The following is a 13,443-nucleotide window of genomic DNA, read 5'->3' as shown; positions in this document are numbered from 1 at the left end:
CCCGCTTGTGGCACTTTACGCGTCGACGCGTCTTTTGGGCCATCGCGACACCGGCGGGCAATCTGAGCATCAACCACGACAATGGCTCAGACAACGCTGGACGACTGGGCGCAGGATACTGTGAACCCAGAAGTGCGCGCCCACGTCTCTAGTCTCATATCTGCTGTAAGTATCCCCTTCCACTGACACAATGGCTACTGACGTACAATCAGCTCGGTGGTATTGGCGATGACGGCACGTATGCACTCGGACACGACGCCCTGCTCTGTCTCAAGGACCTACGGAAATGGCTGAAGTTCGCCGACGGGCAGTACAATCGACGCGATGTAGCACGATGCATGGCCGAAGCAAACCTCGTAAAGGGCGATTTGCTTGAGATACTGGCCAAGATATCACCGACTGTCATGGACAGCGCCTGGAAGCACAAGATTGCGGTCGCGACATGTGAGAGAATTTATTCTACCTCTTGAGACTGTACTGACAACTGCAGTGGAACTTCTCGTGCCTTTGACTTGGCCCAACGAGATCGACCCCACCGAAGCGACCGTAAACCACCACCGACATGGGCCTTATATCGGGCTCGCCCAAATTGGCTACAAACGTGCTATTCTGCAATTCGACCGAGACAGAACCCTGCAGACTGCTGTCAAGATCGCGCTCCCTTCCATGGCCGTACCCCTCCGAGAACGCACACCACGAGACGAAGGTATCATCCGAATCGCACTATACTTCATACGCAACATCGCCATGCTCGCGCCCCCGAACAATGCACACATGGACACCGACGAAGCTGAAGTATCCCGATCTGCAACGATTGATACTTTCCACGAGCAGGATATATTCCAGGTTCTTCTGAGTATAGCGTCAAGCATCGGGGAGGACTTTGTTACTCAAGACGTTGTAATCCTCGAAATCCTGTTCTTCTTGCTCAAGGGCATCGATGCTGAGAAGCTGTTCATGGAAGACAAGAAGCTTAACACCAAGAACACGGACGAGCTCAAGGGCTTGATCCAGAAAGAAAAGGCCATGCTTGCAGGCTACGCCCGCAACGCACCGACCCGGCATAACCGATTCGGAACGATGATCTGGATGAAGCGGGACGACGAGAAGGTCACAACTATATCCGGGCAGGACGTGCTAGGGAAGGCTCAGGCTAGCATGCAGAAGATGGATGATACAAAGAAGTGGAATAAACCCCGTCGTCCCGGGAAGAAGCAAGCCGGCGATGAAGAAAGGGAGGAGTTCGATCTCCCGGTACCACTGACCTCTTCTGCGCGGAAACACATCAAAGCGTTCGTCGAGGAGTTCCTGGACTCGTCCTTCAACCCTCTGTTCCTGCATCTGCGGAAAGCTATCGAGCGTGAAACGGAGCGTGTGGAAACACGACACTCCAGGCAGTTCTTCTACCTCGTATCGTGGTTCCTACGAGCAGAGTGCGCACGGCGGCGGACGATGAAGGAGAGGGCCGCAGACCCGAAGAGCCCTGAAGTTCTGTCTGCTGAGGATGAGAGCTACGGACTAGTAGCCGAAGTCATGAATCAGGAGACCTTCATTCTACTCAACCGCTTCATGCAGAAGAGTCAAGATGAGAAGGCATGGCGAGACCTTAACGCTGGGCTGAAATGCTTCACGCAAATCTTGCTCACTGTGCATGAGATGTCCGAGTCAGGCCTCGAGGAAGACCAAGAGATCGCCGAGAACATTCAGAATCGTATCTTCTACGAAGAGTCAACACACGACAGGATAGTCATGATCCTAAGGTCATACAAAGATCAAGGCTTTGGCTATCTTGATGCAGTTACAGAGCTTTCTCATGTCTTCCTGCGGATGCTTGAGCGCTATGCGAAGCAGAACGTTGATATGCAAATCCGATCGAAACGGCGAGCCCGAAAGATCAAGAAGAAGAAAGCTGAAAAGCAAGGCGAGGATGGAGAGGAAGAGGGCAACGTCTCTGAGACTGAAGACCTCCAACAAGCCCAAAAGACGGTTTCTGAACGCAAGTTCGATTTCATGAAGTTCTCGGCAAAGTTCGTGAACCAAAGTAGCGTTAACACGTTTGTTGCCTTTGCGAAGTACTTCAGCGACCTCGATACCGAACAGCTGAAGCGTGCGCATCGCTTCTTTCACCGTGTCGCTTTCAAGATGGAGCTTGGTGTCTTGCTTTGCAGAGTGGATATCTTGGCGCTCTTCAACAAGATGATGAAAGGTCCAGGCGGCCTTGATCCAGAGTCGCCAGCTTACAGAGAGTGGGATGATTTTGTCAAACACTTCTTCAGGCAGGTTGTAAAGAGAGTACAAGAGAGGCCAGAGCTGGTAGTCGAGATGCTGTTCGACAAGATCCCTGCAACCATCTTCTTCCTTGAGCACGGATATGATCGCGAGATACACACTCGAGCGCCACGAGCTCCGGCGGAGCTTGAGGTCAAACCTGGAATGGAGCTACCTGATCAGATTGGTGTTGCTGTTGGTGTTCTTGTTAATCAGTCAAAGTCGGATGCTCTCCGCTGGGTACGCGATGTGCTTACATCGGCAGCTGAAGAGCGCAAGGCGTGGGAAGAGGCCGCTGAAGCACAAAAGGCGTTGGTGGCCGACGTAGAGGAGCGTCCAGAAGGCGAGGCACCTGAGAATCCAGACACTGAAACTTCGAAGCCGCCATCGATCTGTAAGTATCCCTCTCACTGTGAGGAAGTCTGCTAACCGAGCCTAGTCATCAAGCACGATACCGAAGAACGTCGCGTCGCTATGTTCAAAGACAACAAATTACGACTGCTCATGAACCTGGTCGGCTTCGAGAGGTTAGGAGAACACCACGATCCGGACGCTTCGTGGATCATACCTGCATCACTTACTTCAACGCAATTGCAAGAAGCCATCGATCTCATTCGCAAGTATGAGTTCGATCCGCCAACATATGAGGACGGCAAAGCGCCAGAAGATTTGCTTCGTAGCAAGGCTGCAGCAGCTCGACGCTCCACTCGCCGGGCCGAGTTTGACGATGACTCTGACGGCATAGACCGCGACGAGGAAGAGGATCACGGAGAGTACGCCAAGGGTGGTCCCACTGAGAGAGATGCAGACGCTCCTCGCAAGACACTGAAGCGACGACGCCGAAGGAATAGTGCTGTGGAGCTTGACGACGAAGAGAAGGACCGCAGAGCCGAAGCACGTCGCAAGAAGGAGATCGAGAAGCAAGCCAAAGCACTGAGTACCATGTATGTGCACGACTCAGATGACGAGGACTGGGACGCCGAGAAGGATGCCGCCTTCTTCGCGCGAGAACAGGCGATCCGCGAGGAAAACATGAAAGTCTTCAAGAAGTCGCTTGTACTTGGAACCGTGGAGCCAGTCGCATCCAAAAAGCGGAAAGCTGATGCACCGGCCAAGAAGAGTAAGAGGAGAAAGAGTCCACCGAAACGGAAAGCGCCATTCGCCGATAGTGACGACGATATGGAAGATGCAGAGAGCAGTCAGGCTCCTTCCGTGGTTGACGGTAATGAGGAGGAAGATGAGGATGAGGATGAAACTACGGATACGCCGCTTTCATCGCAGAACGCTGGTGTAACAGCAGCACTTAGTGAGGCGGACACGCCCCGGAAGCCAGTGAGTGATGCTGCGATGAAGAGCAGCGATGCTGCAATGCCAGACGCAGATTCAGATGACGATGATGACGACGATGCACCGGTAGCGCGTAGACCAGCGGCGGCGCGCAATATGAGGGCTGGCTTTATCGTTGACAGTGACTCGGAGTAAGGAATACAGATGACAACATCCTCGGTGTTATCTAAAGGGAATGGTTGCATAGCATAGCATGGTGTCTTAGGTTTGTGCTTTTCAATGTTTGAATACCCATTGTCTTGTTGTCTCAATGTCGTCTTATATCTTGTTCATGTCGTGGTATGAGTCAGGTGCAGGATGACTTCAGGTTGGCCGAAACAGTGGATGCAAACTCAGATGCAGATGTCTGTTGACTAGGGACGCGTGGAGAGTGTCAAGCATATTGGCGGCTTTACGCCAAGAGCCCACACGATTGCAGTTCGGGGGCGTTTGCAGTTGCTCCTTCCTGTCGTTTGGTCACGACTGCATCTTTTCGTTCCATGACGTTGTTCTTGATCCGAGGTGGCTGCTTCGTGCCTTCCTTGTTTACCTCCTCAAGGACAACATCATCCACAACAACAACAACATTCCGCGGGTAAGTCCTTCTCCCCAACAAACGCTGCACACCACGCTACAGCCATGCTAACGTATTCAGATCGACACAGATTCGAGCAGATTCGCGCGCGGTGGGAGACGGCTCAGCCAAGTGAAGACGGAGCAGAGGCGATGGTGGGCTGGAGAGAAAAGTCGACAACTCACCTCCCGGTGGGTGGCGAGCCTCAGGAAAACAGCAGCAGCAAATTCCGGAGGAAGCTCAGCTATGGCTTCGCTTTCATATCAAATCCCCTCTCGCAGCGAAGGACGACCCCGGGACGTCATCAAGTGAATGTGCCGTCATTGGCTGTTACTCAACCATCTGCAACCGACATTACTACAAAAAATATTGTATCCGAAGCTGCGCTTTCACCAATGCGTGTTTCTGCGCCATCCAACCACTCCAACGATGCGACCGAAGAGTCCGCAACAGTCCCGTTCAGCAAGACTTTACCCAAAAGCGCAGATACCGATACCACACCGCAGCCACTGCCTCGATCGCGTACGCTGAGCTTCATCCCGCTCCCGGTTAGGGTAGAGCCTCAGTCGTTCGCCGCAGACGTAGAAGGCGCAGTCAAGTCCCATTCTCTCGCGGTAATGCCTCAATCAGAGCCAGACTCGGTACCTTCGAAGATTCCTACTCCCAGTCCGCCATCCCTAGAGCGCCGTCGCTCTAGTCCACGTCAACACGTTCAACAACACGTCTCGTACCGCGCTTCTCAACAGATCAAACACATCGCGACTGCCCACGCATTGGCAGCCGCAAACAATGGCTCTCCGGTGAAGCATTCCTATCAGTTGCGCTCACGTACGACACCAAATCTCGTCAAAACAGCCAACGGGCCACAGTCGGCGCGATATATGGCTCCCAGGCGGCCAGGACCTAAGATGTCTGTGGTATCACCAGTAGCTCAAAGGCCGCTTCTGCAAGAGAACATACCGACGGAAAGACGTATATCACACAGGCGGTCGCAGATACAAGAGAGAACGCTGAAGAGGGAATCACTTGCAGTGCCCGGTACACTGAACAGTAGAAGGTCGTTTGGTCCGGGACTACAATATTCACAGAGCAGAGAGCCAGGCTTCGCGACTCCACCCACAGTAAGAAAGAGAATGAGCTCACAGCTTACACAGCAGACGCCAGTGACAGTAAAGCGGATACAGTCGGAGGAACAAAAAGATACACCAGCAGCATCACCCTTGATATCGAACTCTGCAGCCGCCCCGCCTCACAACACCGACCTTCCAACACCCGCTCCAGATGCGAGCGATAATGTCAGGCCAGCCCTTCCCCGGCTGCCCACGGACAGAGAAAAGCAAAGGAAAACGCTAGGAACACCCAATGGTTTGGGCGGCGTCTGGCGGTCATCCCATGCTTTGGCGATGACTACACATGAGGTGAGCAGACTTCCACGCTCCCAAACCTTCCATAATTTTGGAAGCCACCTGGAAGTCGCTCCACCAGTGCCTCGCATCCCGGAGCAGTACAGGACAGCGTCTTTGTCGGACTTGGTCCAGTCAGTATGCATGAATCCGAAGAGCACTGTCCCGTCTCAACATGTCAGGGTCAGATCAGACGCGAGCTCGTGCGAATCGATACCCGAGGAGACGGATGAAGAAAGACTGAGTGTCACGCCGACATATACACCTTGTCAGCCTGGACGAGGGCTTGTGTCATCAATGAAATTCACCGGATCTAGTTTCAATCTGGCGGCGTTCCCCCAAGTACCAACCAGAGTCCCGATCAGAGCACCAAACAACGCTGGAAACCTCTGGGCCTATTCTTCCAGCCGCTCGCGGAGTAGACATGGGCTAGAGAGGTCCGACGTTGCTGACAATGAGATCTTGCAGGTTAAAGACTATATGCCGCCGCTTTACTGGGCTGGAAGATTCCAGTCTCGATACGATCAATGGCGTACCGATGCAATGAAAGCAGAACTTGACCCTGCCCATCAAACCTCCGGCCTCTTGGGAGAATGCAAATTGAATCAAGACAAGCTGGCGGCGTGCTACATACTCGGACAACTGCGCGACCTGTGCACTTCCGATCAAGCAGCAGATAGCCTTTGGGTACGTTCTATCTGCGTCATGACTCTGAATCCGTTTTACTGACTACGCCCAGGAGTTCGAGTACAAATACAGGAGAGAGCACAAACTTCTTGGCAATCCGGTAGATCTTCCGCCGATGTCATTCCGTAAGCACGACGACAACACGACTTCTGCAGGAGCTGGAGCCTTTGGACGGGCCGTAAGGAAGCTGACCCCACGCAAGGCTAGCCTGATCAACCTAATGAAGGGCAAGGGCTGGAACAAATCCGATGACTCGACTGAGCGGAACCAAGAGACGTCCTCGGACGGTTCATAATCCTACCATGAGGTTGTGGAAGGTGGACGGCTACATTACGATCTGGACGAGATTACGGAAGTTGAAGATGAGGTTACAATCATGTGAAACCTGCAAAGAGTAAAAGATGTTACGAGACAGAACGATGGCAAAAAGAAAGCGCGAGAGTTTGAGATACTGTGCATGGCATGAGAACGTCGAGACATCAACTTTGTGATCTGCACGGGAAGCATGCATTGTTAGATATCCACAAAGAGGTAGTAATGTAATTCTTAGTCGACATTACGGCTGGAGTAGAACCGCAACAGTCATTGGCTGAGGTGCTGAATGCTGAGAGCATGACGTATGTACAATCGATGCAACGACACGAGATTTGAAGCTTTCTATGGCTTTCACACGCAAATGATCACGAGTCAGTAGGCCCTTGTTTGCCCGCGGTCTCTAACGGCTTATCCGATAGGCTTGGGCTTAGCAATCCGAGATCGAGACGCTCTTGGAAATTACTTCGAATTGTTGGAAGATCGAACGATGAGGTCTCCCAACAATTCGAAGTGATTTTCAAGAGCAGCTCGTCCCCGGACCGCTAAACCCAAGCCTATCGACTAGGCCCAGGACCAGACGTATGTATTATAGTGCTATGACCAGGCATCGTATTCTCCCACAAGATATGCGCCGTGACGCATCATGTTCACCGCATCTATGCTTCTACTCTTTCTTCTCCGGCTTTGGCGAAAGCTCCTCCACGATGTTGTTGGGATCTTTCCACGCCAACGCAACGTACTTGGTATGACTTCCCCGTGCGAAAACCTCTCCTTTGTTGTTGCTGAAGTTGATGGACGTGAAGGCGAGTGTTTTGCCGACTAGAGCGATGTATTCAGCGACCAGGTCTCTTGAGCAAGGCAAGGCATGCCAATATGATGGACTCACACTTGTCACACGTCACCTCGGCCTTGATCAAGTCGCCAATCTTGCCGCCCGAGGAGAGGTAGGTTACGTTCAGGTCAGTGGATACGCCTGTTGCAAAGAGCCCGCGGGATGCTACTGCGAGGGAGCCGCCGAGGTCGACTGGGTGGGGTCGTGAGATACTGGTGTTTGAGTGGGGGGTTTGGGAGGGGCGACTTACCCATGCTGGCTATGGTTCCGCCGTGGAGGATGTTAAGGCGGTTCTACATTAGGTGAGTTTCGAGAACATGGTAGGAGACGATAGGTGGGATAGCACGGACTGTATGCTCTTTCTGGATGTCAAGCTCAAACTTGACGCGTCCTGGGACTGCCGAGGTTACTCGGAGCTAGAATTGGTGTTAGCATGACAGTATACCAGAGCTATGAACTCTCATAACCTACACCGTCTAGTAGTCTTTCGTGTCGCTTTTATTAGCTTCGTGTATACATACTTAGGTGTTGGCAGTACCTTGGCTCCAGCCCAGAGTTTGCTCGGAACGACTCCCAGACCTAGCAACACGTTAGAAAATCTATAAGGTTGGTCAATGACATGGTTGGTTAACCCACAGATCTCACAAACTTCAGCGCCGGCATGGTTGATGCTCACCCCGCGATGTGCGAAGAGTGATGTCGATGTTCCGCTCGGCAGCTGCCCACGTACCTCGGAAGCTAGACCAGGGTGGAGCGGAATTTGTGGGGTGAGCTTTCCGCTCGCTCGGCGCGTCATCAACTTTCTTTGGCGATTGGCGACCTGCGACTTCCACTTGCGCGACCCACGCGTCGCTACCGCCCAAACTCGTGGACCCTTTCTCTCCGAACATGATAATACGGCGGTAGACCGACATCCTCCTCTCCACATCCCCCACGATGTCGGCTTCATCTTCATCTCAGGCGCTGGAATACCTCGAGGGTCTGCCTGTCGCGACACACCGGCGGCTGTATGAGCAGCCTTCCACCGTGTTGGCGGTGCTCCGCTGCATGCTTCCGCATCTTGGTGAGTGCATTTATTACGTCCGCGATCCTGTCGCTAACGGAGCCACAGCCAAATCCATAGTCTTTGCGATGCTCTACAGACCCTCATCCTTCCCCGTCGCCGACATGGACGCCTGGTTCAAGCCTTCCGCTAGGAAAGAGAAGGAACAGGCTCTCTTTACCCTCGAACGCCTACACATCATTGCCCCTGCTAAACAGGACGACGGTACTTTCTCGTGGACACTCAGCAAAGACTTTCAAGGCAGCTTGCGAAACGCCCTCGAGGGCTCCGGTACGCACCGCTCGTTCGGTGTGCCGGCGACCAGAGAAGAGAGCGGCGGAAAGCGCTTAAGCATCGACTTCCTCGACGAATACTCGCGATCGCAATGGGAGGGTATACTCTATTACTTGGTGAGCGGCGCGGCTGGACTTAGCAGAGACAGCATCGAGAGAGCAGAAGTCGGTCCTGGAACGAAGAAGCTGCTACATACCGGTGACCTTGTGAGGACCGTACATGGAAGCCCAAGGATTACCAAAGACGGCTTCTCTTTCGTGCTGCAAGAGACGAACGCCCAAGTCTGGAGTCTGCTCATCGTCTACCTGAAAATGACCAACGAAGTAAGTATTGAACCCCACGAACCCTGCGACGACTGTCCTCTTCGAGCTCAGCCGACGCCAACGAACACCGAATCTGACATTGACCCCCAGCTCGGCATGTCCGAAACCGAAGTGTTATCCTTCCTCTTCATGCTTGGTTCCCTAGAACTAGGCCAAGACTATTCCACATCCACGCTCTCGCCCACCCAATCCCAGATGCTCGAGGACCTCTCCTCAATGGGTCTTGTCTACCGCTCGGACAAGAACGCGCGAACCTTTTACCCCACGCGCCTCGCCACAACCCTAACCTCAGATTCCGGCAGCGCCATGTCCGCCTCCTCCAACGACATCGCCCAAGCCTCCCAAGGCAACGCCGGCCCCTCGGCATCCGCAAACAAGGGCTTCATCATCATCGAAACAAACTATCGCCTCTACGCCTACACAAACAGCCTCATCCAAATCGCCATCTTATCCCTCTTCACCAAACTCCAACATCGCTTCCCCAACCTCGTCTCCGGCAAACTCACCAAAGAATCCGTCCACAAAGCCGTTCAATCAGGCATCACGTCGAGCCAAATCATCTCCTATCTGACGACCTATGCGCATCCTCAGATGCAAAAGACAATTCCCTACATCCCGCCTACGGTCATGGACCAGATCCGGCTTTGGGAATACGAAGGCGAGCGTGTGGAGACTACGACGGGGTACTTGATGCGCGAATTCGGCTCCGAATCAGAGTACAGGGATGTGCTGGGGTATGCGGGTGCGCTGGGTGTGCTGGTGTGGCAGAACGACGCGAATCGCTGTTTCTTTGTCAGTCAGGTGGAGCAGATTAGTGCGTATCTGAAGAAGAAGAAGGAGACTAGGGATATTGCTCGGGGACGGTAGATTTGACCCCGGGTCACGAGTTTCATTGCGGATGACTGAGGTGTATGCATGAAGGGCTTGGATATGCAAGGCTACTCTAGGCTAGTCGCATTGGCGTGGGCGTTTTAGGAGACAAGCATTGGCGTTTAGTGGGCAAACGTTTGTATAACGATAGAGGAGACGGTTTTGTTTGATGGGTTTAGGTTTCAAGATGCTTGGGTCTTCTGGTCCCAATGCTCTGTCCGAGTGTTCACTGGGTGTTCGGTTCCATTGGAGGCAGACGGTGTGCCTTCACCGCTTGATTTGTCAAGTGAGGGATATCCGACGAAGTGCTATATCCCTCACTTGACAAATCAAGCGGTGAAGGCACACCGTCGGCATCTAATGGAACCGGACACCGAGTGGATACTCGGACATGGCTACTCATCGCCACTGTCATCCCCCAAATGCTCTCTCTCTCTCTGTCTTTCTCACCGGTGACCGCCAAAGCGAATGTAACAAGACCAGATAACGAGCGCAAAGCAGAACTCCTACCCACCCAGCACCTCATACAATAAAAAGACTGAACACCCTGGAGCCTACGTTAATCTTAGACCGCCTAATTTGTATGTTTTTATCTTAATGTAGGCTCCAGGGGGTTTAATTTTTTCCTAGGCTGACGTGCCAGTCTATCACAAACTCAGGGGACAGGCATTAGCATTTAGTGGGGAAACACTTTTATAAAGTTAGATAAAATGGTTTTGCCTAATGGGTCTTTGACACAGAAGATAGCTAAGTCTTCTAATTTCAATGCCATGCCCGAGTATTCACTACGAGTAGACTGCGTTGAAGCTGATAACTTCGTACGACCCAATCCACTTGGTTGCTTGGGTGGGCAACCACGTGGATTGAATCGTACGATGGTATAGGGTCAATCACTAGCAGCTCCGTCGCAGTCTGCTCGAGGTGGACGCTTGTGACGGTTCCGATGACAAAATGATCATTTGAAACAAGTGAATGATCAAATGATCATTTTGTCATCAAAACCGTCACAAGCGTCCACCTAGTCAATACTCGGATATGGCATACCCATCGCCAGTTCTATCCTCCCAGGGCTCTTCTTCCCTTCTTACAAGAAAACGCTACAGCGAATGTGAAGATGCCAGCAGAAGCAAAAGCAGAACTCCCACCCAACCCTGTCTATCACAAACTCCAGAGAACCAAAAAAACAACCATGCAACTCCAGAGATGTTGTCGAAATGAAAGATATTCACCACCCAAACTTCTCAACCTGAACATCGACATTCCTCCCGCCCCAAATCAACTCCGCACACGTATTCCTAACATCCCTGACCAACCCGTCAGGTCCACTAACCACAACACCAGTCATCGTATTCCCATGTACATCCTCCTCTTCAACCCACTCCCTAACAATCCCCCCTGCATCCGGTCGACCGGCAAGTGCAGTTGGCGGTGTAATAAGGACATCTAACCCCCAATCTTCTAATTCCTTTAGTTTATCCTCTGGGATCCAGAGGCGGTGGTCGAGTGAATGCGTTATCCAGAGTAATTTTACTTTTCTCTGGGATCTGAAAGTGGATTCGGGGTCGGTGGGGGAAGGCTGTAAGAGGGCGTAGAGGAGGGGGTAGGCGACTGCTATGCCGGATCCGCCTGCGATGAGTATGGCTGTTGAGGAGGATTCTAAAAGGTCGAGGGCGTGGGATGAGCCGTAGGGGCCGTCGAGGCGGATGCGGAGTTGTGTTGTTGGGGTTGGAGAGGCGCGGGCGTGGCGGAGGAGGCTGTGTGTGAAACCTGGTTCGGATTGGGCGCGGATGAGGAGGGAGAACCAGGCGTGTTTTCCGTCGCCATCTTGCCGATTCGTTGTTGGGGCGGCGGAGAAGATGGTGAAAGGGTGGGATTGTATGCCATGTTTGCGGGAGAGGGATGGGACAGAGATGAAGATGTGTTCGTTTGGTTTCCAGCCTTGTGTCATATTCTTGGCTAGGATCGCGGATTTCTTCGTGGCGACTTCCCAGTTTGCTGAAAGCAGCAGGGTCTCGTCATCTTCCAGGATTTCTAGTGTTGCGGGGTGGGTACTGGACTTCAGCCACATACGGTAGACTAGTCGATCGATGAGGAAGATGGCGAGGGACACGCCAACGTATGGCCGTGAGGTGTGATGATGAAACCATAGGAAAACCAATCCAGCGACCTGAAGTACGATGTGTAGGCCCAGAAAGATCTCATACCACCGCTTTCGGAAGCTTCCCAAGCTCGTGAAGTAGATCAACTCATACGCAATCAGCGCGGCTAGACCTAACAGCACAACGCGGTTGAATATGAATCTCGCCAGCGTAAAACCCAGATGCCTCAACATGCCATACCACACAGCCACCATACCGAGGAAATGCAGGAATGCTTCTAGACACACGAGCTCTCCTACTCTCCTATGGAAGATATTAAGACTCTCATACGAGTATCCCGTCAACAACTTTATCGGCTGGTTCTTCGCAGCGAGGAGGTATAGAAGGGGCAGGTTCGTGATGAAAATGATACCGCATCGGTCGGCGAAGACGAAGAGGTACATGAAGGAGAGCGGCATGCGGTAGAAGTTGTAGAAGATGTTCAAGCCGATCCAAGCGAGGACGAGCAACGAGACGGCGTTGGTGGGCAGTGTTTTGTTGACGACAGGAATGGGTCGAGGCTGGTATTGCAGCGTAGACTTGAGCATGTAGTAAGGACGCCATACTACTGGTCTCGTCACGCGTCGGGGACGCTGCGAAGGAAGCAGAGGGCTCGTTTCATCGGCATCGTGTATTTTCTTCGCGGCGGTGGTATCGGGGGGCGTCGCATTCCCTTCGATAGTACTACTCGAGCTACTCCAGGCCTCTGCCTCTTCTTCATGCACCGTCTCATCATCTCCCTTCGTTGTACTGACTATGCGCCTCTTCCGCCGGTGCAGCACGATCTTCTCGGACCAATGCCATACCGTGAAAACCAGCAGCACGCCCAGCAGGACCAAGTTGTACGTGTTCAAGAGCGTCCGACTGAACAATATGGCCTCGACCAGTTTGCGGAACCGCGGGTCTTTGCCAGGATCATCCGGATCGACAAGGTCGCCTCCGCCAGCGGCTTTGAAGGCGTCGTAGTCGTGCGCCCACCAGGGGGCTTCAGTCGATGCTGTCGCTGTTAGAGCGAAGCGGAGGGCGTCGCGTAACCATGGCGGTGTCGCTTCCATGGTGAGAGTTGGGCATGTGGAGAGGAGGATGTCTGGGAGAGTAGCGGCATGTCAGATGGAGTAGTGTTCCAGAGTTTCCCCACATGTACTCGCGTCATCTCACGCGCGTGCGTGCGCGGGTTGTCAGGTGCGGCCGATAAGCTTATCGGGTCCTGCCGAGGCACGCGTAGCTTCATTGAGATGCGATGCCATTCCATGCCGAATGCGATGGAAATGGGGTCGCGATACTCTAGTACGCATGCCAGAATGGTATCGAAGAATTAGCGCGTAGTACAGCCCATTTTTGAGTGCTAAAATAAGCTTGGTATTCTGGGTC

At 52.9% G+C, this 13,443-nt stretch overlaps 5 protein-coding genes across 5 annotated transcripts; 3 read left to right on the top strand and 2 right to left on the bottom strand.

Annotated features, from left to right (window-relative positions):
- Nucleotides 1-81: 81 nt before the first annotated feature.
- TOF1 (Topoisomerase 1-associated factor 1) lies at nt 82-3,750 on the top strand (the record flags this gene model as incomplete). The annotated part of the gene is made up of 4 exons (XM_049370618.1): nt 82-165; nt 213-444; nt 491-2,662; nt 2,708-3,750. The coding sequence occupies 4 exons, from the start codon at nt 82-84 to the stop codon at nt 3,748-3,750; spliced, it is 3,531 nt and encodes a 1,176-aa protein (XP_049217640.1).
- A 2,364-nt stretch (nt 3,751-6,114) lies between these two features.
- On the top strand, nt 6,115-6,553 carry J4E78_010035 (uncharacterized protein; the record flags this gene model as incomplete). Its single annotated transcript, XM_049370617.1, has 2 exons — nt 6,115-6,258; nt 6,311-6,553. The coding sequence occupies 2 exons, from the start codon at nt 6,115-6,117 to the stop codon at nt 6,551-6,553; spliced, it is 387 nt and encodes a 128-aa protein (XP_049217639.1).
- Nucleotides 6,554-7,237: 684 nt separating this feature from the next.
- On the bottom strand, nt 7,238-7,659 carry J4E78_010034 (uncharacterized protein; the record flags this gene model as incomplete). The annotated part of the gene is made up of 3 exons (XM_049370616.1): nt 7,238-7,392; nt 7,460-7,597; nt 7,656-7,659. The coding sequence occupies 3 exons, from the start codon at nt 7,657-7,659 to the stop codon at nt 7,238-7,240; spliced, it is 297 nt and encodes a 98-aa protein (XP_049217638.1).
- A 682-nt stretch (nt 7,660-8,341) lies between these two features.
- J4E78_010033 (uncharacterized protein) lies at nt 8,342-9,931 on the top strand (the record flags this gene model as incomplete). The annotated part of the gene is made up of 3 exons (XM_049370615.1): nt 8,342-8,468; nt 8,517-9,064; nt 9,155-9,931. 3 exons carry the CDS (start codon nt 8,342-8,344, stop codon nt 9,929-9,931), a joined length of 1,452 nt encoding a protein of 483 aa, XP_049217637.1.
- A 1,228-nt stretch (nt 9,932-11,159) lies between these two features.
- Nucleotides 11,160-13,127, bottom strand: J4E78_010032 (uncharacterized protein; the record flags this gene model as incomplete). Its single annotated transcript, XM_049370614.1, has 1 exon — nt 11,160-13,127. One exon carries the CDS (start codon nt 13,125-13,127, stop codon nt 11,160-11,162), a length of 1,968 nt encoding a protein of 655 aa, XP_049217636.1.
- Nucleotides 13,128-13,443: the final 316 nt, after the last annotated feature.

This window comes from Alternaria triticimaculans (assembly GCF_023758025.1).
Source record: "Alternaria triticimaculans strain BMP 0046 chromosome Unknown scaffold_26, whole genome shotgun sequence".
In the NCBI taxonomy this organism is placed as follows: Eukaryota; Fungi; Ascomycota; class Dothideomycetes; order Pleosporales; family Pleosporaceae; genus Alternaria; species Alternaria triticimaculans.
This window is presented reverse-complemented; position numbering and strand designations above follow the sequence as displayed.